Here is a 24,199-nt window from a genome sequence, read left to right as displayed (position 1 = left end):
GATACAGTGTCAGGGATGAAAGAAGCATTTTAGAGAAGATTTTTACAGATGGTAAAACAGTAATGAGATATCATGAACCTTTGCCCTAAAAATTGGTGATGTGGGAGAAATTAATTTTGTTACAGTACTAGTCACCAACCAAAAACCTTCACAAGAGCATCAGAAAGGCTAAAGAATTTCTTCTAAAACCACATTGAATGACCGAGGGAGCTGTGACTGTCCTGATTTGTAGCTATGAGAAAATGATGCTTATGGCCACTAGTTCCAGGAAAAGTCACTCCTGCCTAACTTGGTGATTGCTTCAGTGCATTATATATGATGGTATCTCTGTTCTTCTACACGGTTTTACAGTCTGCTGGGCTGTCTTGAAACACCCAGGATATTTATTGTTTCTCAACATGACATGACACCCCCACCACTACCCCATTTCCACCTCTCTCCTTGCCTTCCCCATCTCCCTCTCTTCCTGTCTATGTCCCTCCCCATACCTATGGGACAGGGTCTTACTATGTAGCCCCTGGCTGGCCTGGAATTCTATGTTGACCAGGCTGACTTTGGAATTTAAATATCTGCCTGTTTCTGCCTTGGGATTGCTAGGATTGAAGTTCTGTGCCACTGTGCCTGACAAGAATTCTAGTTCTTAAAAACCTTTAAAAATAATGGTTTTAATCTGCCTTATACCTTATGATACTTTTTTAAAAAATGGTTCTGGGGATGGAACACAGGGTAGTGTAAAGTGGTACTGGCAGTTTTAGAAATAGTGTGTCAGTTTTTCAGATTAGTCAAGTTTCAGTTCCAGTTATTTATTCTAGGAAAAGGATAATACATTCACAGAAAAATTCGTACTAGTGTTTATAGTGGTTTCATTTAACTTACTGAACACAGTATACATCCAGATTTCTTCAGTGAATGGATCAACTTTGGTTATCGCTACAGAATTTAGCAGTAAAAGAAAGAAATAATTAAAACAACATGGTGAATTCTTCAAAACTTCATGGCAAATGGAAAATGCTATTAGTCTCAAAACGCTTCATGAGATAGAGTTTTGTTTGTACTATGTTTGTTAAAATAAGGACGTTAGAGAAGGGCGGTAGTGGCGCACGCCTTTAATCTGAATACTCAGGAGGCAGAGACAGGTAGATCTCTGAGTTTGAGGTCAGCCTGGTCTCTAATGAGTTCCAGGACAGACTCCAAAGCTACAGAGAAACCCTGACTTTAAAAACAAAAACCAAACAAACAAAAACCCCAAAAACAAAATGCACAGCTATGTATACTTTAGTGATGGAAAACATCTCAGTGGTTACTGATACAAGGAACCACATAGGATATATCTTGGCATGAATTCTCTCTCGTATATGTTTGTGTGTGTGTAGAGAAAGAGAATATAAGTGTAATGATAGGTGCCATTTATCACAGGTTCGCCTCAAACTCACTGTCTAGCTGAGCATGATCTTGAACTTCTGATCTTCCTGCCACTACCTCTTGAGTGCCATAATTTTAGATACTTGCCACCAAATTTGGTTTGTGTAGTATAGTTCAAACTCAGAGCTTCAGGCCTTCTGAATTGAGCTATATATTTAGCTCCAGTGTCTATATCTTGATAATGGTCAGTATGTGTGAAACTGGGTTCATTAAAATACAGAAACATTGCATAAAATGAATATTAAAAATTAATTTAAATTATGTGTATATGTGTGTGTTTGATTGTGGGTTTGCACATCTTTGAATGCAGGTACCAGAAGTAGGTGTTGGATCCCTTGGAGTTGGAATTCTGAACCTGCTGACTTGGTTATTGGGAATTGTGTGTGATATTTAAAATAAATTTAGTGCTTAGTGTTAGGGATGCTTGACTAGTTGTGTGTGAGGGCCTGGATTTGATCTCTAGTAATTAAAAAACACATACAAATAAATGAGTAAATAAACTTACTTAAAAGAATAAGCAGAGCTGGGCAGTGGTGATGTTCGCCTTTAATTTCAGCACTCAGGGAAGCAGAGGGAGGTGGATCTCTGAGTTTGAGGCCAGCCTAGACTACAAAGGGAGTTCCAGGACAGCCAAAGAACCTTGTCTTGAAAACAAACAAACAAAAACTGAGAATAAGCAGAAAAGCCATAGATCATGAGAAATTATTTGAAAAAATACATCTCGCCGGGTGGTGGTGGCGCAAAGCCTTTAATCCCAGCACTCGGGAGGCAGAGGCAGGCGGATCTCTGTGAGTTCGAGGCCAGCCTGGTCTACAGGAGCAAATTCCGGGACAGGCACCAAAGCTACAGAGAAACCCTGTCTTGAAAAAAACAAAACAAACAAACAAACAAACAACAAAATCTCACCAGACAGGGCAGTGCTCACCTTTAATCCCAGTGCTCAGGAGGCTGGGACAGACGGATCTCTTGAGTTCAAGGCCAGGCTGGCCTACCTACTACCAGCCAGGAGAGAACCTGTCTCAAAAAACAAACCAAAATAAACAAAACAAACAAAAAACTCATTAAGAAAGATATATCCAAAACAAAAAGAGCTCAGAAAACATGATATATGGAACTAACTTAAATTAAAATGGGCAGAAAGGTCTGAATAGAAGCATTACTGAATAGATGTCAAATAAGCATGTAGGAAGATGCTGAGCTGGGCATTATGTTCGCGTACACTGTTAAAATCTCAGAACTCTGGAGGCTAAACAGAAAGTTTGCTGCCAATATGAGGGCTGCATGGGCCTTTAGAAAAAGGAATGGAGGGATGGGAACTCATAATTGCTAGTTGGGAGATGGGCTGGTAAGATGGGTTAGTGGGTAAAAGTGCAAGCAAATCTTGACTTGAATTGTGCTTTGAACTCATGTAAAGGTGGAAGGAAATAACCAGTTCAACAAAGTTGTTTTATCTTTACATGTTCCATAATGTACATAGTGGATTTGAGTTGTTCTTTCCTCTATTTTTTATTTAAAGTCTTTGAATTTATGTGCATTGGTGTTTGCCTGCATATATGTCTGTATGAGGGTGTTGGATACCATGGTCTGGAGTTACAGTTGTGTGCTGCCTTGTAGGTGCTGCACATTGAACCCGGCCGGTCCTTTGGAAGAACAGCTAGTGCTCTTAACCACTGAGCCATCTCTCCAGCCCTTTCCCTCTCTCTCTTTATAATAAGTATATATAAAGTCTATATGGAGATGAAGTCGAAAAAATGTGAGAGCATGCCACTTAATTCTTTTTCTTGAAAATATGAGAGGATGGTCCGTTGCTTTAAGGAAAAAGAGTGTTTTTGTTGACAGAAAGTTGAGTTTTTAATGTTAAAATTATGGTATGTTTGTAGTTGTTACCGTGAAGTTGGTGTTTCAGATAATTAGTACATTTTATGATGAGATCAATATTGATTTTCCTTTATTTTGGTTTAGTTTTTTTTTTTTGAGACAGGGTATTTCACTTTGAGCTACAGCAGTCAGGCTTTTGAGGACAGTAGTGGCTTTTTTTTTTTTTTAAAAAAAAAGACTTATTTATTTATTATGTATACAATGTTCTGCTTGCATGTGTCCCTGCAAGCCAGAAGTTGGCACCAGATCTTATTAGAGATGGTTGTAAGCCACCATGTGGTTGCTGGGAATGTAACTCAGGACGTTTGGTAGAACAATCAGTGCTCTTAACCGCTGAGCCATCTCTCCAGCCCCAGTAGTGGCTTTTTGAGACAAAATCTCCCTATACCTAGCTGTTCTAGGCCTGACTGCCTTCAAACTTCCAGACCCTGCTTCCGACTGGAACATAACATAAAGCATATGCCACCATATTCGGGGCCAGGCGTTGGTCCCAGCACTTTGGAGGCAGAAGCAGGTGGATGTCTGTGAGTTCAAGGACAGCCTGGGCTACCGAACAAGTTCTGGGTCAGCCGGAGATACATAGAAAAACCCTGTCTTGAAAAACCAAAAAACAGTATAAAAAAAGGGAGGGGGGTTTCCATATAGGACTGGCTATGCCTTTTTTGGATTGTGTTGTTGTTTGTGGGGGATGTTTTTGAGACAGGGTTTCTATGTAGCCCTAACTGGCTTGGCACTCGGTTTGTAAATCAGGCTGGCCTGGAACTCAAGAGATTTATCTTTCTGTGTCTATAGGGATTAAGGGCATGGGCCACCCTGCCTGCTCTGTGTTAACTTTTTAAATGGAATTGTGAGTTCGAGGCCAGCCTGGTCTACAAGAGCTAGTTCCAGGACAGGCTCCAAAGCCACAGAGAAACCCTGTCTTGAAAAACAAAAATTAGAAAACAAACCAAAAAAAAAAAAAAAACCCAACAAAAAAAAGAAATAATATTTTATGTGGGTGTTTTGCTTGCATGTGTGTGGGTGTTTGTGTGTGTGTACATTCACCATGTGCAAGTCTAGTGCCTGCAGAGGCTAGAAGAGGGTGTCATGTTGCTTGGAGCAGGAGTTGATTGCAAACTGTCATGTGGGTGCTGGAAACTGAACTCAGTCCTTCTTAGAGAGCAGCAAGTGCTGGTAGCTGCTGAGCCATCTCTTTCACCCTTAATTGAAATTTTTATTGAGATGATTTTAGCTTCAGAGAGAGAGAGAGAGAGAGAGAGAGAGAGAGAGAGAGCACAATATTCTTTTTCTATAGACCAGTAGACCAGGATGGCCTTGAACTCATGCCTCTGCTTCCCCAGTGTTGCACCACCATGCCCAGAGCAGTTTGACATATTTGTAAGAAGTATAAACAGAGGTCTCATTAGACGACTCAGTAAAGACTCCTGGCACCAAATGTGATGAGCTAAGTTCCAACCCCAGGATCCAATCTGGTAAAAGGAGAGAACCAAGCCCTACAACTTGTCCTCTCACTTTTACAAGTGCACATTTGGAAATGAGGTCTTTTTCTCTCTCTCACACACATGCACAAATAAATAAAACAGAGGTCTTGTGTACGCCATCTAATTTCTTCTAGTAATGACAAGTTACAAAACCATTAGAGTATTTGTTGTGAAATTTTTTAAAAAATCAATTATTTGTCAGTATTATGTGTACATGTATTAGTTTGTTTCTCTGCATTATTATGTATCATTATTACATGCTTGTATATTCACTGTGATAAATATTTTATCAACATAAAACATCTATTTTTATAAGCATACCTACCTATCCTCATCCTTAACTTGGTATTCATTAATATGGTCCCCAATTTTATTGTCATTTCAGAAAGTCATGTAGACCCTTAAGCTTTGTTTTATTTAGTTTATCTGTCACACTTGATTATTGCCTTTTTTATTGTAGTGTTGGAGAAATAAGAAATATTTGTACCCTATCTATTCAAACAAAGACAAAACAAAAAACTTACACAAAATAAGAAAAAACAGACAAGCTAGGTTGGGCCTGGTGGTGCATGCCTTTAATCCTAGCACAGGAGGCTGACTCAGGCTAGCCTCTGAAGTAGAGTCCTGGATAACAGCCAAAGCTTCAGTGAGTGCCTATCTCAAAAAAGGAAGCAAAAAAAAAAAAAAGATTCAAATACCTACTACCACAAGTTTATCATGTCACTGCTGAGCCTGCAGCTTGATTGCAAGCCACCTATGAGGTTGTCTGTTCTGAAGCATGGCATTTGTTAAAGTTGTCAGCAATAAGGTCTACTTCAAGAGATGCCAAGTGAAATTTAGAAGTGTATAGAGTCAAACTGACTCCTATGCTTGGAAATACAGAGTGATAGTTTGTGTAACTAGCAGTATTGTGTATGTCATGAACCAAAATATGGTATGGGAGTTGGCCTAGCAAATTGTGCACATTGTACTGACTTGCTGTTGGTCCATGGGCTTCTCAATAGATTTAGCTTGGTAAGGTCTATGAAAACCAAGTGGAGGTGACTGGAAGTAAATACAGTATGGACAGCATTGATGGTCAGCCCAGTTCCTTTGCCTAATGTTTGAGGCATTATTGTAATTACAACTGGCACTAAAGTTTTTAGGGTCTTGTAGAGGAGCTGTGAATGGGAGCCTTTCTGTCCCTTTTAGTACCTGATGACCTCTTGTTTAAGATAATTGTGAAAACTAGGAGTACCATCATGACTGAAATATTGCAAACCACGTGAATTACCTGCTGGGAGAACTGAAGGGTCTTACAGAAACAACCAATAACTCCAGATGTGGAGATTGTTAGAAGAGGGATGCAGGGCTGGTGAAGAAAGCTCATGATGCTCTATGCAAAATCTGGTCTGTGAGAAAAACATAAAAAAAAACCTCCTTCAAGCTTGAACTATGGGTGTTCTACACTCTCCAGGCACGTTTGTTGTTCTTGGTGTGTTAGTGCTGTGTAAAGTCTGTCAGAATTTGGAAGGTAAGAATTTGGAGGGCATCTTGAATCAAGACCAGCCCAGTTTAAATAATGAGACCTTGTATTAAAAGCAAACAAATGAACAAAATAAGCAGGAATCCTGAACAAATCCGAATTTGTTTTTCTGTTTTCTCATGTAGCTCTGGCTGCCCTAGAATTCACTATACTGTAGATCAGGCTGGCCTGGAACTGACAGAGAGAGTAAAGGTGACTAAAGGAATGTTACTACACTGCGCCAAGCCAGGGAAATTTAAACAGAAACCATTCTGCTTTGTAAAGAACAGTGGAAGCAAGAAAAGGGCGAAGGAGTCCTCCATTGAATAAAAAACCTCAGGAGCTGGCAGATATTGACTATAACTCAACAGACCTTTTGGGATATTTAAGTTTCCTGAGTGGTTTCTGTTTTTAAAAATACTTATTTTAAGCCGGGCGGTGGTGGCTCACGCCTTTAATCCCAGCACTTGGGAGGCAGAGGCAGGCGGATCTCTGTGAGTTCGAGACCAGCCTGGTCTAGAAGAGTTAGTTCCAGGACAGGCTCCAAAGCCACAGAGAATCCCTGTCTCGAAAAAGCAAAAAAAAAAAAAAAAAAAAAAAACAAAAACCAAAAACCAAAAAACTTATTTTATGTGTATGTTTCTAGGTAATGTGTATAATATGCCCATGGGGGTCAGATGGTACTAAAAATCCTGAAACTGGGGTTAGGGATGCTTGTGAACTGTTATGTGGGCTTTAAGAATGGAACCTCAAAGAGCAATGAGCATTTTTACAGCTAAGCCCCTTCTGAGCTGGGGGAGGCAGGTGCTGACTACACAAATGAATGCGCGCGTGCCGCGCGCGCACACACACACACACACACACACACACACAGTTTTCCTGTCTCTAAGTAGAAACGTTTTAAGTCTGTTTTTTAATTTTTTATATCTACATTCTTATTTATTTATTTATTATAGTGTTATATCTGCATGTACATCTGCAGGCCAGAAGAGGGCACCGGATCTCATTATAGATGGTTGTGAGCCACCTTGTGGTTGCTGGGAATTGAACTCAGGACCTTTGGAAGAGTAGCCAGTGCTCTTAGCCGCTCAGCCATCTCTCCAGCCCTTTGTTTTTTATTTTTTATTTATTTTTATTTTTATTTTTTTGTTTTTTTGAGACAGGGTTTCTCTGTAGCTTTGGAGCCTATCCTGGAACTAGCTGTTGTAGATCAGGCTGGCCTCGAACTCACAGAGATCCACCTGCCTCTGCCTCCCGAGTGTTGGGATTAAAGGTGTGCGTCACCACCGCCTGGCCCTGTTTTTTATTTTTGAAGTGCTTTTTGCATGTACCTGTGCATTGTGTGTATGGAAATGCGTTGGTTCATGTGTGTGCATCTGTGGGTGGAGGACAGAAGATGAGATTGTATTTATTGCTCTACCTTATATATAGAGACAGTGCCTCTCACTTAACTGAGAGCATGCTGGTTCAGCAAGTATAAGCAACCAGTTTACTCTGGGGATTCTATTTCTTCCTTCCTTCCTTTCTTTTTTTTTTTTTTTTTTTGAGATAGGGTTTCTTTGTAGCTTTGGGGCCTGCCCTGTAAATTGCTCTGTAGGCTAGGCTGGCGTCAAACTCACAGAGATCTATCTGTCTCTGCCTCTCTCTGGGATTAAAGACGTGCGCCACCACTGCCCTGCTGTGGATCCCATTTCTACTTTCCATGCACAAGGGGAATACCGGTGAACTACCATGGCCTCTTGGCATTTACATAGGTACTGGGGAATCCAAACTCTGGTCCTGGCTCTCGTATGGCAAACACTTTACTTGCTGAATGATCTTCCAGGTCCCAAATTCTTTTTCTTTTTTTAAATTATTTATCTAGTAAGTACACAGTGTTCTGCTTGCATGTATGCCTGCAGGCCAGAAGAAGGCACCAGATCTCATTACAGATAGTTGTGAGCCACGATGTGGTTGCTGGGGATTGAACTCAGGACCTCTGGAAGAGCAGTCAGCTCTTTTAACCTCTGAGCCATCTCTCCAGCCCCCCCCCTTTTTTTTAATTACACATTTGAAAGTGAAAAACCTTATTTGTGAAACAAGTTTTTTTTTTTTATATAAATACAATCTCGATTCTGTCCTCCACCCACAGATGCGCACACATGAACCAACACATTTCCATACACACAGTGCTCATGTACATGCAAAAAGCACTTCAAAAATAAAAAACAGGGCCAGGGCCAGGCGGTGGTGGCACACGCCTTTAATCCCAGCACTCGGGAGGCAGAAGCAGGCGGATCTCTGTGAGTTCGATGCCAGCCTGGTCTATAGAGTGAGTTTCAGGATAGCCAGAGCTACACAGAGAAACCCTTCTCAGAAAACAAAACAAAGCAATAATAATAATAATAATAAATAAAAATAAAAATAAAAAACAAAGGCTGATTTATGCTGTATCCCTATTGCCTTCTTACTGGTGGTGGTAGTATAGTAGCAATAGAGCCTCCCATTACTTATGCATGCTGAAAGGGGGTAAGTTCGTGTGTGTGTGTGTGTGTGTGTGTGTGTATGTGTATGAAGGCCAGGGGTTGACTTCAGCTGTCTTTCATGATTACTCTTCACTCTCAGTGTTGCCCTGGTTGTAGACTGGATTGGTCTCAAACTCAGTGCTGCTTGCATATGCCTCTGAGTACTGGAATTAAAGGTGTATGCTATCATTCTCGGTTTCTCTACTTAATTTTTTGAGACAAAGTTTTTTTTTAATTTTTTTATTTTTTTGGTTTTTCGAGACAGGGTTTCTCTGTGGCTTTGGTCCCTGTCCTGGAACTAGCTCTGTAGACCAGGCTGGACTCGAACTCACAGAGATCCGCCTGCCTCTGCCTCCGGAGTGCTGGGATTAAAGGCGTGCGCCACCATCGCCCGGCTGAGACAAAGTTTTTAACTGAACCTGGAGCTCACTGATTTTATTAAACTGTCCAGTGAACTCTAGGACTTCACCTGTCTGTGCTACTGCCAGTGCTGGAGTTACAGAAGTGTGTCACTCTGCCCAGCTTTTATATGGTGTCTGGGAGTTCAAACTTGGGCTCTTAATGCTTGCATTGCAAGCTCTTTCCCCACTGAACTGTCTTCCTCAATATTACTCTTTGAGCTCTTTTGTACTTTTCTTTTTACACCTAGTTACGTGTTTTGTTTTTTTTTTTTTTTTTTGATTTTCGAGACAGGGTTTCTCTGTAGCTTTTGGTTCCTGTCCTGGAACTAGCTCTTCTAGACTAGGCTGGCCTCGAACTCACAGAGATCCGCCTGCCTCTGCCTCCCAAGTGCTGGGATTAAAGGCGTGCGTCACCACCGCCTGGCTAGAACTAGCTCTTGTAGACCAGGCTGACCTTGAACTCACAGAGATCCGCTCTGCTTTCTTTTTGTTTGTTTGTTTGGTTTTTTTAGATTTATTGTTCTGCCTTTATGTATTTCTGCAGGTCAGAAGAGGGCAGCAGATCTCATTACAGATGGTTGTGGTTTCTGGGAATTGAATTTAGGACCTTTGGAAGAGCAGACAGTGCTCTTAACTACTAAGAGCTTTCTCTCCAGCCCCACTCTTTTGTACTTTAAGATAAAGATTATTTTACTTTTTGTTTGTGTGTAATTTGTATCCCTGTGTGTATGATATATGTATGTTGTGCCTGTGGAGAATATACGATTGGATCTCAAGGACTGGAGTTACACGCAGTTGTGAACCACCCAGTGTGGATACTGGGAACTGTGTGTTCTGGAAAAGCAGCCAAGACTATCAAGTACTGAATGCCTCTCCAGTAATCTTTTGTACTTTTACTTTTTTCCCCTTTGGTTTTTGAAGATATGGTTTCTCCATCTATCAGCCCTAGCTGTATTGGATCTACCTCTGTAGACCAGGTTGACCTCAAACTCTGTCTTTGCCTCCTGAGTGCTAGAATTAAACATGTGTGCCACCACTGCCTGGCCTGCTTATGGAATTTTGTATAGTCAGGATATGTTTGCTATATAAAATAGAGTAGACCAGGTATCATGGAGGCCTGAGTCAAACTGATGTGAGTTTACCTGATGTATGTAATATGAAACAAATATTTGACAGAATTGTGCTCCTTGCTTGAGACATTACAAGTCTGTTTACGAGGAGGATGAAATGAATTTGGTTGTTTAGGTGGATTTTTATCCTTAACGATTTGGGTGTTTAGTTAGTTACATTATATATGAATAACCTTAGGCAAATTATTTATTTCCTCCTGACTTCTGGTCCTCTTCCAGCCCACCTGCCGACCTCTCTCATCCCCCAGCTCAGTTATGAGATGAGTATATTTCGGAAAGCCTAACTTTTAGTTAAATTTTGGCATTCTAGTACTGAGTCCGAAGTGAATACTACAGCAAGTATAAAACCTGTATTAATATTTCAGTAGGCTAAAGCTACTATTTCTCTGCATTTGGTTAATATAGTTTCATTGTGAATCTTGAAGGATAACTTTAGGGACTTGAGGTTCTCTTTGTGTGAGTCACTGACTTTTCATATTTATGTGTTAGGTTTCCTGCTTTCAGAGAAAGCTGAATCTTTTGGCACCTCCTGTTGAAGGAGAGTCAGGCACTTTGCTTCCTCCCTTCATCCTTACCTTCTTTCTTCCCTCCCCCTCATCCCCTCCCTCATTTGGAGAAAGTCTCATGTAGCCTAGGCTAGCCTCAGATTCATTAGGTAGCATAAGGATGCCCTTCATGACACTCCCTTCCAAGGGCAGAGGTTACACAAATATATCACTGTACCTAGCTATTTTGATTTTTGTGATGCTAGGGACTGAACCCAGGGCTTTTTATCAGTCAGATAACCTCAGTCTCTCTTTCTCTCCCCCTCTTTAATGGGTTGCCTGACCTGAAGCTGAAGCTTGTAAGGCATATGTGAGACTGTCCCATGGTTACTGTGTGGTAAGGTGGTTTGTTTTAATTTCAAGTTAGACTTTTGTTTTTTCGAAACAGGGTTTCTCTGTAGCTTTGGAGCCTGTCCTGGAACTAGCTCTTGTAGACCAGGCTGGTCTCGAACTCACAGAGATCCGCCTGCCTCTGCAGGTGCGCCACCACCACCCTGCTCATCTTAGACTTTTAAGTTTATTTCATTGATGAATTGTGTGTGTGTACCCATGCTTGCTGTGTTTTGTGGGTGGATATCAGAGGATAACATGATGGAGTTGGTTCTTTTCCTTTATACAGTGTGGCTCCTGGGAAGTCATCAGACATGGTGGCAAGTACTTTAAACCCCTGAGCCATCTTCTGGGCCTTACTCTTAGAAATAAGTTAGGTGTCACAAAGGAAGAAACCACCTCTCCAGGTAGAGTGTCTCAACAAGGCAAACTTTACTTCTAACCAGCAGGATGTATATTTAGAAAACAGAAGGAGCAAGGCACACTGGGGCAGGGTTCTACTCTAAAGCAGGTGGTAGCCTTCCCCATTGCTAGGGTCTAACCTCACAGTTTTTCTTGATCTACTAGTTTAAAAGAATCAGAACAAAGAAAATAAAAGACATCAAACGAAGGGAATCACTGGGTTCTGAAGCCACAGTGCAACCTTTAAAGTACAAACGAAAGTTTTATTTACTGAATCTTTGCAAAAGACTTTTACAAGGTAGGGAGAGAAAAAGGTTTGCATTCTATGAAATTAGAAAAATTTTACAGCAATTGACAGAAACGACTAATATTTGATGTTTCTTAAATGAGGACTGGATTTTGTTTTGAAATATGGTGCCCCCCCATTTTTTTGTTTGTTTTGGAGACAGGGTTTCTCAGGTGTAGTCTTTGCTGTCCTGGAACTCACAGAGATCCATCTCCCCAGTGCTAGGATTAAAGGTGTGTGCCGTTAATGCCAAGCTTTTAATAAGCCTTTTTAAAGTGTACCATTTGGATCATTAGGCACATTCAGTTTTTGCTGCCTCTTCTTCCTAGTTCTAACCTTTTCATTATCCTGGAAAGAAAGACTGTTCTTAGAAAGTAGTCTCTGTTTTCAACTCTTGCAACCTGTAATGGAGAGGCTTTCTCTCTCATTAGCACATTCTTGGTTCTTTTTCTTTTTCTCCTCCTCCTCTCCCCACCCTCCACCTTTCCTCTCTCCCTCCCCTCCCCCTCCTTATCCTCTCCTCCTCCCTCTCTTCACTTTTATTGAGCTATACATTTTTCTCCATTCTGTACTTTCTTTCTACCCTCTCCTGTGCCCCCCTCCCCCCGTACCTCCCCTCCCAATTTACTCAGGAGATCTTGTCTTTTTTCTTTTTCCTATGTAGATCTGTGTATGTCTCTCTTCAGGACTTCTTTTTTGTCTGGGTTCTCTGGGATTGTGAACTGTAGGCTGGTTTTTCTTTGCTTTATGTCTAAAAGTCATTTGTGAGTGAGTACATATTATATTTGTCTTTCTGGGTTTGGGTTACCTCAGTCTATGTTTTTTTTTTTTCTAGATCTATCCATTTGCCTGCAAATTTCAAGATGTCATTATTTTTTACGGACATTCTGGGTTTTTCATATAAAAAGAGTCATAATTTATAGCTTCTTGTCTTTGGCTGCTTTCATTTGACACGCTTCCAGCTTTATACATGTTATAATTAGTATAATTTTTTTGTTGAAACTCATTCCAATAAAATTAGAAAGTCTATACTTATAAATAGAACTTTTTAAATATGTTCTTTTGGGTTTGGGGAGCTGTACCTCAGTGGTATTACTTACAGATGTTAGATTCATCCCCAGTACCTCACACTTTATTCTCCAAACTTAAGAATTTTTGTTTTTTTTATTTTAATTAAAATTACTACATTTATTTTGTGAGGTATGTGTGTGTTTGCATGTATATATGTATGTATGTATGTGGGTATACAAGTATACATGCACATGGGCATAGAAATTAGACGACCTCCAGAAGTTGGTGTTGCAAGGTAAGAGGGCCACTTGTTTGTCCTGGCTGCCTGGCTAGCTTACACCAGAAATAACCACACAGAAACTGTATTAATTAAAACACTACTTGGCTATTAGCTCTAACTTCTTATTGGCTAACTCTTACATATTAGTTTACCCCATCTCCATTAATCAGTGTTTTGCCACGTGGCAGTGGCTTACAGGAGATTCTAAGTGGCTTCCATCTCCGGCACAGGATCCATGGCTTCTCTGTGTCTCTGCTTTCTTCTCCCAGCATTCAGTTCTGTTTTCTCCGCCTACCTATGTTCCACCCTATCAAGTAGGCCAAGGCAGTTTCTTTATTCATTAAGCAATGAAAGCAACATATAGACAGAAGGATCTCCTACACCAAGTTGGGGGTGGGAGTTTGGTTCTGCCCTCCTACTCATGTGAGTTCTGGGAATCGAACTCGTGTTGTCAGGCTTGGTGGCAACCTTTGGGCTATCTTGCCAGCTCAAAATATGCCCTTTCCTCCAAAGATAGGGTTTCTCTGTGTGGTTTTGTTTTGTTTTGCTTTCGAAACAAGGTTTCTCTGTAGCTTTGGAGCCTCTCCTGGAACTAGTTCTATAGACCAAGCAGGCCTCAAACTCACAGATCTGCCTGCCTCTGCCTGCCAAGTGCTGGGATAAAAGGCTCTTCCGGCCTCAGGGTTTCTCTGTGTAACTCTGGCTATACTGGAACTTTCTAGACCAGGCTGGCCTAGAATTTGGAGGTTCACCTGCCTCAGCCTCCCTAGTGCTGGGATTTAAAGCATGTGCTGCTACCATCACCTGTCTTAAAATATAAGTTTGAAAGGGATTAGGCACGTGACTCAGCATTTGGGAGGTAGCGAGTAGAAGATTCTGAGTTTAGAACTAGACTGGATTACATAATGAGACTATGTCTCAAAACAGATTTAGAAAAAAGTTTAGGCCTTTAGAAAAATTGGGCCAGATATATCTGGATTGAAGTTTTAAGTCTCCTTGCTGAGATGTAGTTGTATTCATGAGGTGTCTGAGTAGGCAGATTCGTCACTAGCCTCTAAGTGCTTTTTATTTATTTTTTTAAAAAAAATATTTATTTATTATGTATACAATATTCTGTCTGTATGCCTGCAGGCCAGAAGAGGGCACCAGACCTCATTACAGATGGCTGTGAGCCACCATGTGGTTGCTGGGAATTGAACTCAGGACCTTTGGAAGAGCAGGCAGTGCACTTAACCACTGAGCCATCTCTCCAGTCCCTAAGTGCTTTTTATACACAGTAATTCATATATAGCTTTAATAGGTGGGATGTTTCTTATCTCATTACAAACTAACATGTTGGAACTGTAGATCAAGAATTGCTTCCTAGTAGTAGAAGTAACACATTAAATATCTATTTTTGTGCCCATGTTTATTTTCGTGTGTGTCAGGATTTCTTTTCATCTCCACCATTACTATCACCCCTCTTGCCTCATTGCTGTTACTCTTGCAGGGACTATTTGAAGTCATAAAGACGAATGAAGTAGTACCAAGACCATTTCTTTCCTTTTTAAAAATTCTTCTCTCATATTACATACTGCATTCTAATTCTACTCTTCTCCATTGCCCTCCCTCTTCTCCTCCCAGTGCTTAGCCCTGACTTCCTCTTCCTCCCTTCCTTTTAAGAAAAGAGCAGGTCTCCCAGGAATATATATCAGTCATGGCATATCAAGTTATAATAAATCTAGGCACATTCCCTCATATTAGGACTGGATGAAGCAACTCAGTAGGAAAAGGGTCCCTAAGCAGGCTAAAGAGTTAGAGACAGCCCCCACTCCCACTGTTAAGAGTTCCACAGGTACAGCAAGTTACACGACCATAACATATATATGTGTGTGTGTGTATGCATATATATATATATATATATATGACGTAGATCAGACCCATACAGGCTTTGTGACTGTTGAATCAGTCTCTGTGAGCCCCCATGAACCCTGGCAGTTGACTCTGGCCCATTTTGTTGTGGTTTCTTGGCCCTTCTGTCTCCTACAATCCTCGCTCACCTTCTGCAGGATTCCTCAAGCTCCATCTAAAGTTTGACTGTGGGTCTATCCATCTGCTCTTCGAAAAGCTGAATGAAACCTCTTTGGTGACACCATTTTTACCTGAAGAATATAATAATTTTTTCTAAACCCTTTTATAAAACATCTAGAGAGTAACAAAAATCAAATGTAAAAACAGAAAAATAGTGGAAATTATAATCTTTCTCTGAAATAAGAATAATTGTAGCCTAGTGTTGGTGGTACATGCCTTTAATCCTAGTACTTGGGAGGCAGAGGCAGGTGGATCTCAGAGTTCAAGGCCAGTCTGGTCTACAGAGTGAGTTCCAGGACAGCCAGGGCTACACAAAGAAACCTATCACAAAACGACCAAAATAAATAACATTTTAAAAACTATTCACTTAATTGGTTTTAGCTTGGGACTGCCACTGGCCACTCTTCTAGATGACCCAGGTTCGATTCCAAGCATGCACATGGCAGCTCACATCCATCCTTAACTCCAGTTCCAGGGTATCTGATGCCCTCTTCTGGCCTTTTCAGACATATTCTTGCAGGCAAAACACTCACACACATTTTTTTAAAGTCTAAAAAATGTTTCCAGGTTAGAAGAAAAATGCTTTTAGGCACTGTTGTATGCTGATACGTGTACTGAAAATACTTCCTCTTCTCTTTCAGTGGCCTAGTAGGAAAACATCACCATGGCTACAGAAATTGGCTCTCCTCCACGATTTTTCCACATGCCGAGGTTTCAACACCAGGCACCCCGACAGCTATTTTATAAGCGGCCTGATTTTGCACAGCAGCAAGCAATGCAGCAGCTTACCTTTGATGGAAAACGAATGAGAAAAGCTGTAAACCGGAAAACCATAGACTATAATCCATCTGTAATTAAGTATTTGGAGGTAAGTCCATTGAATGTACTTTGATAGTCAAAGTGTTTTTGTTTCTTTTTTTTTTATGCTAAAGTGTATTAAGTATTACTGGTTATTTCTTGAATTAGTGGGATGGATTAGTATTTAGATGAAGAGTTTGTTAATCATCTTCTCAAAATAATACAGTGTATGTGAAATATTAAGTGACTACCAACATAGTAACATTTTTGAGACACTGGCTCTGAGAACGTGGCTTGTCCTACTTCTGAGTTCCCAAGGGTAAGGAATTGTCGTCTGGAGAAGGAGCTCTATAGTTACCTTGAAGACTGAGTACACTTGTAGAATGCCCTGATTTGCTGAAAGTGCTCTCAGCTCTGTTTCTCTACTTTTGAGCTCTTTATGTACCTTTTAAATGTTACTATTCCATCCAATTGGTTTAGTTTGCTTTTTATACCTTAGTTCAGTGGGTAGAGGCCTGTTGTTTGCACATTGAACTAATTAGTGTATTACAGACACATGACAAAAAGTGTCAAGGATAGATTTAGACTTTTTAGTTTCTCCCCCTTTTTTGACAGGCTGGTTTTGAATTCCTGAACTTTTCCCCTTCATCCCCTAAGTACTGAGATTAAGGCATGTGACGTCACACTGGTTGATTCTTGGCAATTTCATTTGGGAAACTAGAGTATGAAGCTAGAATTTGGAAAGAATAAAGAAGAAAACCAAAAGAAAGATAAAGGGAAACTGTTTTGTGTTAATGGATTTGCCAGAATTCTGGTTGCCAGTCTGTCCTTACATCCTATCTGCCCATCCAACTTAATTATTTTATGTGTATTATTGTTTTGTTTGCATGTATGTATGTCTATCATGTGTATGCCTGGTGCCCACATAGGGAAGAAGAGGGTGTTGCATCCTGTGTAACTGGAGTTAACATGCTGTGAGCCATTTGGGCACTGGCATCCAGGTCTTCTAGAAGAGCAGCCAGTGCTTTTAGCCACTGAACCATCTCACCAGCCCTTCCCCCATTCCATTTATCAATATGAAAAGTGAGTGAGGATGATTTGGGGATCAGAGGAACTGGATGACTAGGGTAAGGGCTTCTTGAGTAAAATTCTAAGCAGGGGCAGCAGCAAAAGAAAAAGGGAAAAGCCATCACTGTTATCTGTGTTTGAGAAAATAGCCTGGTGTTCTGGTGTGTTGATGTACTCCCCTTATCCCTGTGCCCAGGAGGCCAAGGAACTCTGAATTCCAAGCCACACTGGTATAGCTAGGGAATTGCAGGCTAGCCAGGGCTACACAGCGAGACCCTGTCTTAAATACTAAAAGAAGGCCTGACGGTGGTGACACCTTCCAGCACTAGGGAGGCAGAGGCAGGTGGATCTCTTTGAGGCCAGTCTGCTCTACAGAGTGAGTTCCAGTTCAGGCTCCAAAGCCACACAGAGAAACCCTGTCTTGAAAAACAAAAACAAAACTCAAAACACACATGAATCCTGTTACATTTGGGTTTTGGGGAGGTAACTCAATGCTTAAGAGCACAGACTGCTCTTCTAGAGGACTTGGATTGAGTCTCAGCATGAACATGGTGACCCATAATCATCTGTAATTCCAGTTTCAGAGTATCTCATGCTCTTTTGACCTCTGTGGGTACTAAACATGAGTGTGTTGCTTGGTACCCACATGCATACACATGCAGGCAAATATCCATACAACAAATTAAAAATATACATTAGGTTTCATTATTAATTAAATTTTGCATACTGTCACAAAACTGTATACTCATTAATTTATTTTTTAACAGAATAGGATATGGCAAAGAGATCAGAGAGATATGCGGGCCATTCAGCCGGATGCAGGTTATTATAATGATGTAAGTATAAGTTCTATAATACTAGCTTAATAAGAACCTCCTTCTAAACCTCAAAGCATGTGAGTTTAGGGTCAAGGTTGTCTTGACTTCTTTTTTATAGTTAACACATTTCCAAAAGTGTATGTAGTATTTACCTTGATTTAATATTGTCTCAACTTAAATATTCCTCTAAATTTAATGATGAATAAACTTAGGGGGCGGGCAAAAGCAATGTAGAAAGTTGAACAGCTTCAAAGTCTTTTAATAGAAAAATTAATTTTAAATTTGGGGTTCTGCAAACATGCTTTGCTATATTGACTTGGAGAAGTAATTTGGGAAATCTGATGCTTAAGCAGATGTTGAAATTAAGTTCTAGATTAATACTAATAGTTGTGTAACTTTTTTTTTTTTTTTTTTTTTTTTTTTGGTTTTTCGAGACAGGGTTTCTCTGTGGCTGTGGAGCCTGTCCTGGAACTAGCTCCGTAGACCAGGCTGGTCTCCAACTCACAGAGATCCGCCTGCCTCTGCCTCCCGAGTGCTGGGATTAAAGGCGTGCGCCACCATCGCCCGGCAGTTGTGTAACTTTTTATATTAGTGTTCTTTTAATGTAGAAAGTTACCCTGAAGTTCTCTGTAGATGTTGAAGTAGTTACCTTGCTGTGTACCTTGTTTCTTCTCTGTGTGTTATCAGGTGTTATAAAAACCCACTGTTCTTTTTTTTTTTTTTTTATAGCTGGTTCCTCCTATAGGAATGTTGAATAATCCTATGAATGCAGTCACAACAAAATTTGTTAGAACATCAACAAACAAAGTAAAATGCCCAGTATTTGTTGTGAGGGTAAGTATTCTGTTAGATATTTTTTTTAAAAAAATTAATTCTTAGTTTTACAAATGTATTTGATTGACAAGGTTGGGTAAGGTAGCACATGTCTTTTTTTTTTTTTTTTTTAATTTTCAAGACAGGGTTTCTCTGTAGCTTTTTGGTTCCTGTCCTGGAACTAGCTCTTGTAGACCAGGTTGGCCTCGATTCCCCTGCCTCTGCCTCCCAAATGCTGGGATTAAAAGCATGCACCACCACTGCCAACAAGAATTTTTTTGTTTTGTTTTTTGTTTTCTTTTTATTTATTTATTTATTTATTTACTTATTATGTATACAATATTCTGTCTGTGTGTATGTCTACAGGCCAGAAGAGGGCACCAGACCTCATTACAGATGGTTGTGAGCCACCATGTGGTTGCCGGGAATTGAACTCAGGACCTTTGGAAGAGCAGGCAATGCTCTTAACCACTGAGCCATCTCTCCAGCCCCCTTGTTTTTTGTTTTCTGAGATAAGGTTTCTCTGTATAGCCCTGGTTGTCCTGGACCTTGCTCTGTAGACCAGGCTGGCCTCAAACTCAAGAGATCCTCCTGCTTTGCCTTCCAAGTGCTGGAATTAAAAATGTACACCACTGCTGACTGGATTGATTTTATATTAAATGATGTGTATACATGCATGTCTCTATTATGCATGTTAGTGGAGGTGCCTTTGGAGGCTAAAAGAGGGCATCCAATCCTTTGGAGCTGGAAGTTACAGGTTGGTAGCTGCTTTATGTGGATGCTGGCAACCAGACTTAGGCCTCTGTAAAATTAGCATATTCTTTTAACCATTGAGCTAGTTCTTAAACTCCCATGTATAGTTGTGTTTATTTATTTATTTAAATTAAACCCGCCACCCAGATCCCAAATAAACACATGAAGGCTTATTCTTATGCTTATGAATGCTTGGCTTTAAAATGGCTTGTTTCTAGTCAGTTTTTCTGAAATTATCCCATTTACCTTTTGCCTCTGGGCTTTTAATTTCTCTATTCTATATTCTTTTCTTCCCTTTCTCTGTGACTAGTTGTGTGGTGGGTGGTTGGCCCCAGGTATCTTCCTCTTTTTTGTTCCTCCCTCTGCTCTTCTAGTCATTCTCTCTGCCTGCCAGCTCTGCCTATCTTTTCTCCTATGTAGCTATTGGCCGTTCAGCTCTTTATTAGACCAATTAGGTATAAAACAGGCAAAGTAACACAGTTTTATAGAGGTAAACAAATGCAACACATCTTTGCATCATTAAACAAATATTCTACAGCACAAACGAATGTAACACATTATCTAATATTCCACAACACCCTTGTTTTTTATTTTTAAACTTTATGTATATGTGGGGGGGGGCTCTCCCCTATGGTGTATATGTGGCGATCAGGATCACCAATGGAATTGTTTCTGTTGTTTGACCTTTATGTGGGTTCTAGGAGTTGAGCTCACATTGTCAGGATTCTCTGGAGTTACAGTTAACAGGTGGTTGTGAGCTATCTGATGTTGATGTTGGGAAGCAAACTCTGTCCTGAATGAGCTGCAAACACTTTGAACTGCTGGGTCATTCTCCAGCACTTTATTATCCTTTTGTAATGCAGAAAACCTTTCTGAAATGGAACCTGCATATCTTGTATCTATATTTTTAATTTCTCCCCATAATACTAAGGATAGAACCTAGGACCTTGCATATGTTCTGAATTACATCTTTAGCCTCCCACCCCTTTAAGAACAAACCATATAACAATAAACCTCATGCTAGTTTTGAACTCATCTTGTAATGTAGCCTATGCTGCCCTAGAAATCTTGGTCCTCTTTCACCTTGTCCATGTGGTAGATAAGTTTTCTTCTTTGGAGATCGAGGTATGAGATCTTAGAAAATTTGTGTGTATTAAAGACACAGTCTGTTGAAAGGTTATTAAGAAATTCTGTATTTACAGTTTGGTTTACTACAGAATTGATAGAGTTAGGATCATAGCAAATAACAAAATCTAGGAATATTAAGAGCACTTTATTCAGAATCATCAAAATGATGTTTTATTGATAAAGCAATAAAGAGCCACGTGGCCATATGTATTTGCACCATTTTCCAAATAAACTTTATCTATTTTATCATGTTTCTTTAAGCACACCTATCTTTTTTTTTTTAACATTTATTTATTTATCACATATACACATGACAGAAGAGGACACCAGATCTCATTACAGATGGTTGTGAGCCACCATGTGGTTGTTGGGAATTGAATTCAGGACCTCTGAAAGAGCAGTCAGTGCTCTTCACCTCTTCAGCTCCCAAGGAGACCTATTTTTGCTCCGTTAGTTTTTGCTTAGGATAATCGGATTGTGCTGACCTACTTTGTATTAATATCCTTTATGAACAATTAGTGAAGCTGAACAAAAAGGAAAAATGAATTAGGCATACACACAGACAAGTACTTAATTATCTGTTTGTCCATCCGTTCATCCGGCTGTCCATCTATCCATCCATTTTGTGACAGGGTCTTATTATATAGCCCTGACTGGCTTGTAACTCATTGTGTAGACCAGACTAGCCTTAAGTTCACAGACATCTTCCTACTTTTGCCTCAGTAGTACTGGGATTATGGTGTTGCCATGCTTGGCAAAATAAATTTATTTTTTAATGATTTTTTTCAAGTCAGTGTTTCTCTGTGGCACCCTGGCTGTCCTGGAAATCACCCCTCATTCTGTAGAACAGGCTAGCATTGAACTCACAGACCTCTGCCTTCCTCTACCTCCTGAGTTCTGGAATTAAAGGCATGCACCACTATGCTTGGCCATATGTTCTATTTTAACGTGATTAGCAAGTATGTCACAGATTCACTTTAGCATACAAGCTGTGACATTTAAATAATCCTATAGTGTTGGTTCTAATGTATTAAGGCTTTTTTTCCCCATTATATTTTCCTGTATTGAGATAGGCTCTTGGTAGTAGATCATCATTACTGGCATTATTGACTCTTGTTTTGCTTTTTAAAAAATAATGCAGCGTGAGGCTTGGCAATGAGTTTAGAAGAGCATAAAATAACTCCCTGAGATCTGCCCACCTCTGCCTCCAGGCTATTTTTCTGGTAGAGTCTCACATAGGCCAGGACATTCTAAGCTTTGCTATGTATCAAAGGATGGCCTTGAATAATAATAATAATAATAATAATAATAATAATAATAATAAGCAGCCTTGGTGTTTTGCCTACATGTATGTCAGTGTGAGGGTATCAGATCCCCTGGAACAGGAGTTACAGACATTTGTGAGCTGACATGTTAGTGCTGGGAATTGAACCTTAGACCTCTGGAAGAGCAGGCTGTGCTCTTAACCAATTAGCCTTCTCTCTAGTCTTGACCTTGAACTTTTGATTCCATTTCTCTGTCTCTTGAATGCTAGAATTACAGGCAATGTACCACTCTGCCTAGTTTGGTGTTGGGATCAAACTTGTGTTTTCTAGGCAAATATTCTAACATCACTAGCTTCTCTCCTAACTTTTAAAGAATATTTAGTTGTAGGGAAAGTTTGATATTTTTAATGTTCTTAATGTAATAATTGTCACCATTTTGCTTGAGGAGGGAGGGGTATTTTATTTTTGAGACAAGGTCCTAGCTGGCCTAGAACTTGCTATCCAGACCATGTTGGCCCTGAACTCATAAAGATCTTTTGCCTTTGCCACCCAAGTGCTTGGGATTAAAAGTATGTGCCACATGCCTGGCTATTCTTTATTTAGCTATTTATTTGTTTTTATTTACTTACTTAATTTTAGAAGCAAGGTTTCTCTGTAATCCTGGCTGTGTAGACCAAGTTGATCTTTTTTTTTAAACTTTTTATTTATTTAACTTTATTATGTTCGTTGGTGTGAAGGTGTCAGATCTCATGGAACTGCATTTTCAGACAGTTGTGAGCTGCCATGTGGGTGCTGGGAATCGAACCCGGGTCCTCTGGAAGAGCAGTCAGTGCTCTTAACCGCTAAACCATCTCTCCAGCGCTGACCAAGTTGATCTTGAGCTCAGATATCCTCCTGCCTCTGCCTCTAGAGTGCTGGAATAAAAAGTGTGTGCCACCACCACCTGGCTGGCTGGCTTTCTCTGTCTTGTGCTGTCTTGCCTGCCTGCCTCCCTCCCTCCCTCCTCCCCTCCCTCCCTCCCCTCCCTCCCTCCCTCCCCTCCCTCCCACCCTCCCTCCCCCTCCCCTCCCTCCCTCCCTCCCTCCCTCCCTCCCTCCCTCCCTCCCTCCCTCCTAATTCAGTTCAGGGTCTCATGCAGCCAAGAATGAGCTTGAATTTGGCATCCTGTCTCTGCCTCCCAGTGCTTTGCTTCTGGGCCTTTGCCAAAGAGCTGATTTTATTTTTTGAGATGAAGTCTTACAGTACAGCTGAGATTGGCCTTATACATCCAGCTCTCAAGTGCTTTATATATACCACTAGACAGTCAAACAGCAATTGAAAGATTTCTTTATTTTTCATTCAGTCATTTGAAGTTTTCTGGTGACTGCCTACCTTATTTATATTAGTCTATTAAGTAGCCTAGATAAAAGTGAAATTTTTACATGTTATGATTTAACTTGCTTTTTAAGTACATAGGGGTATTCATAATACATCTCTTTAAATTTAGCTAATAACCAGTGTTAGTGCTTTCCTTGCACTTTGTGATGCAAACTCTTTTCTCAAAATACACTTGCTTAGAAAGGTACACTAACATTAAAACTTAGTGTTGTCTACTTTATTTTGATTATTTAATATTTTGTGAATAAATTCTGCGCACTGGCGAGATACTCAGCAATTAAGAACATTGCAGCTTTTTTTTTTTTTGATTTTCGAGACAGATTTTCCCTGTAGCTTTTGGTTCCTGTCCTGGAACTAGCTCTTCTAGACCAGGCTGGCCTCGAACTCACTGAGATCCGCCTGCCTCTGCCTCCCAAATGCTGGGATTAAAGGCGTGCGCCACCACTGCCCGGCTTAGAACATTGCAGCTTTTTTTTTTTTATTGAAAAGAAAAAAAAAATTTCCGCCTCCTCCCAGCCTCCCATTTCCCTCCCCCTCCTCCCGCCCCTCTCCCCCTCCCCCCACTTTTCTCCTCCTCGCTCTCCAGTCCGGAGAGCAGTCAGGGTTCCCTGCTTCATGGAAAATCCAAGGTCCTCCCCCCTCCATCCAGGTCTAGGAAGGTGAACATCCAAACTGGTTAGGCTCCCACAAAGCCAGAACATGAAGTAGGACCAAAACCCTGTGCCATTGTCCTTGGGTTCTCATCAGCCCTCATTGTCCGCCCATGTTCAGAGAGTCCGGTTTTATCCCTTGCTTTTTCAGTCACAGACCAGCTGGCCTCGGTGAGCTCCCAATAGATCAGCCCCACTGTCTCCGTGGGTGGGTGCACCCCTCATGGTCCTGACTTCCTTGCTCATGTTCTCCCTCCTTCTGCTCCTCATTGGGACCTTGGGAGC

The 24,199-nt window shown here is 40.6% G+C and overlaps 1 protein-coding gene across 3 annotated transcripts in view; it reads left to right on the top strand.

Moving 5' to 3' along the window:
* Wdr33 (WD repeat domain 33) overlaps positions 1-24,199 on the top strand; it is a 106,767-nt gene that overhangs the window by 9,323 nt on the left and 73,245 nt on the right. For all 3 annotated transcript variants that reach the window (XM_041660467.1, XM_041660468.1, XM_041660470.1), the window contains exons 2-4: positions 15,886-16,112; positions 17,878-17,946; positions 18,658-18,762. In XM_041660467.1, the coding sequence (XP_041516401.1) occupies positions 15,909-16,112; positions 17,878-17,946; positions 18,658-18,762 (378 nt within the window). In that variant the 5' untranslated portion in view covers positions 15,886-15,908. The remainder of the gene's footprint in view (positions 1-15,885; positions 16,113-17,877; positions 17,947-18,657; positions 18,763-24,199) is intronic.

This window comes from Microtus oregoni, unplaced genomic scaffold (assembly GCF_018167655.1).
Source record: "Microtus oregoni isolate MIOR12 unplaced genomic scaffold, Mior012 000011F_ref0000422, whole genome shotgun sequence".
NCBI classification, from domain to species: Eukaryota; Metazoa; Chordata; class Mammalia; order Rodentia; family Cricetidae; genus Microtus; species Microtus oregoni.
This window is presented reverse-complemented; position numbering and strand designations above follow the sequence as displayed.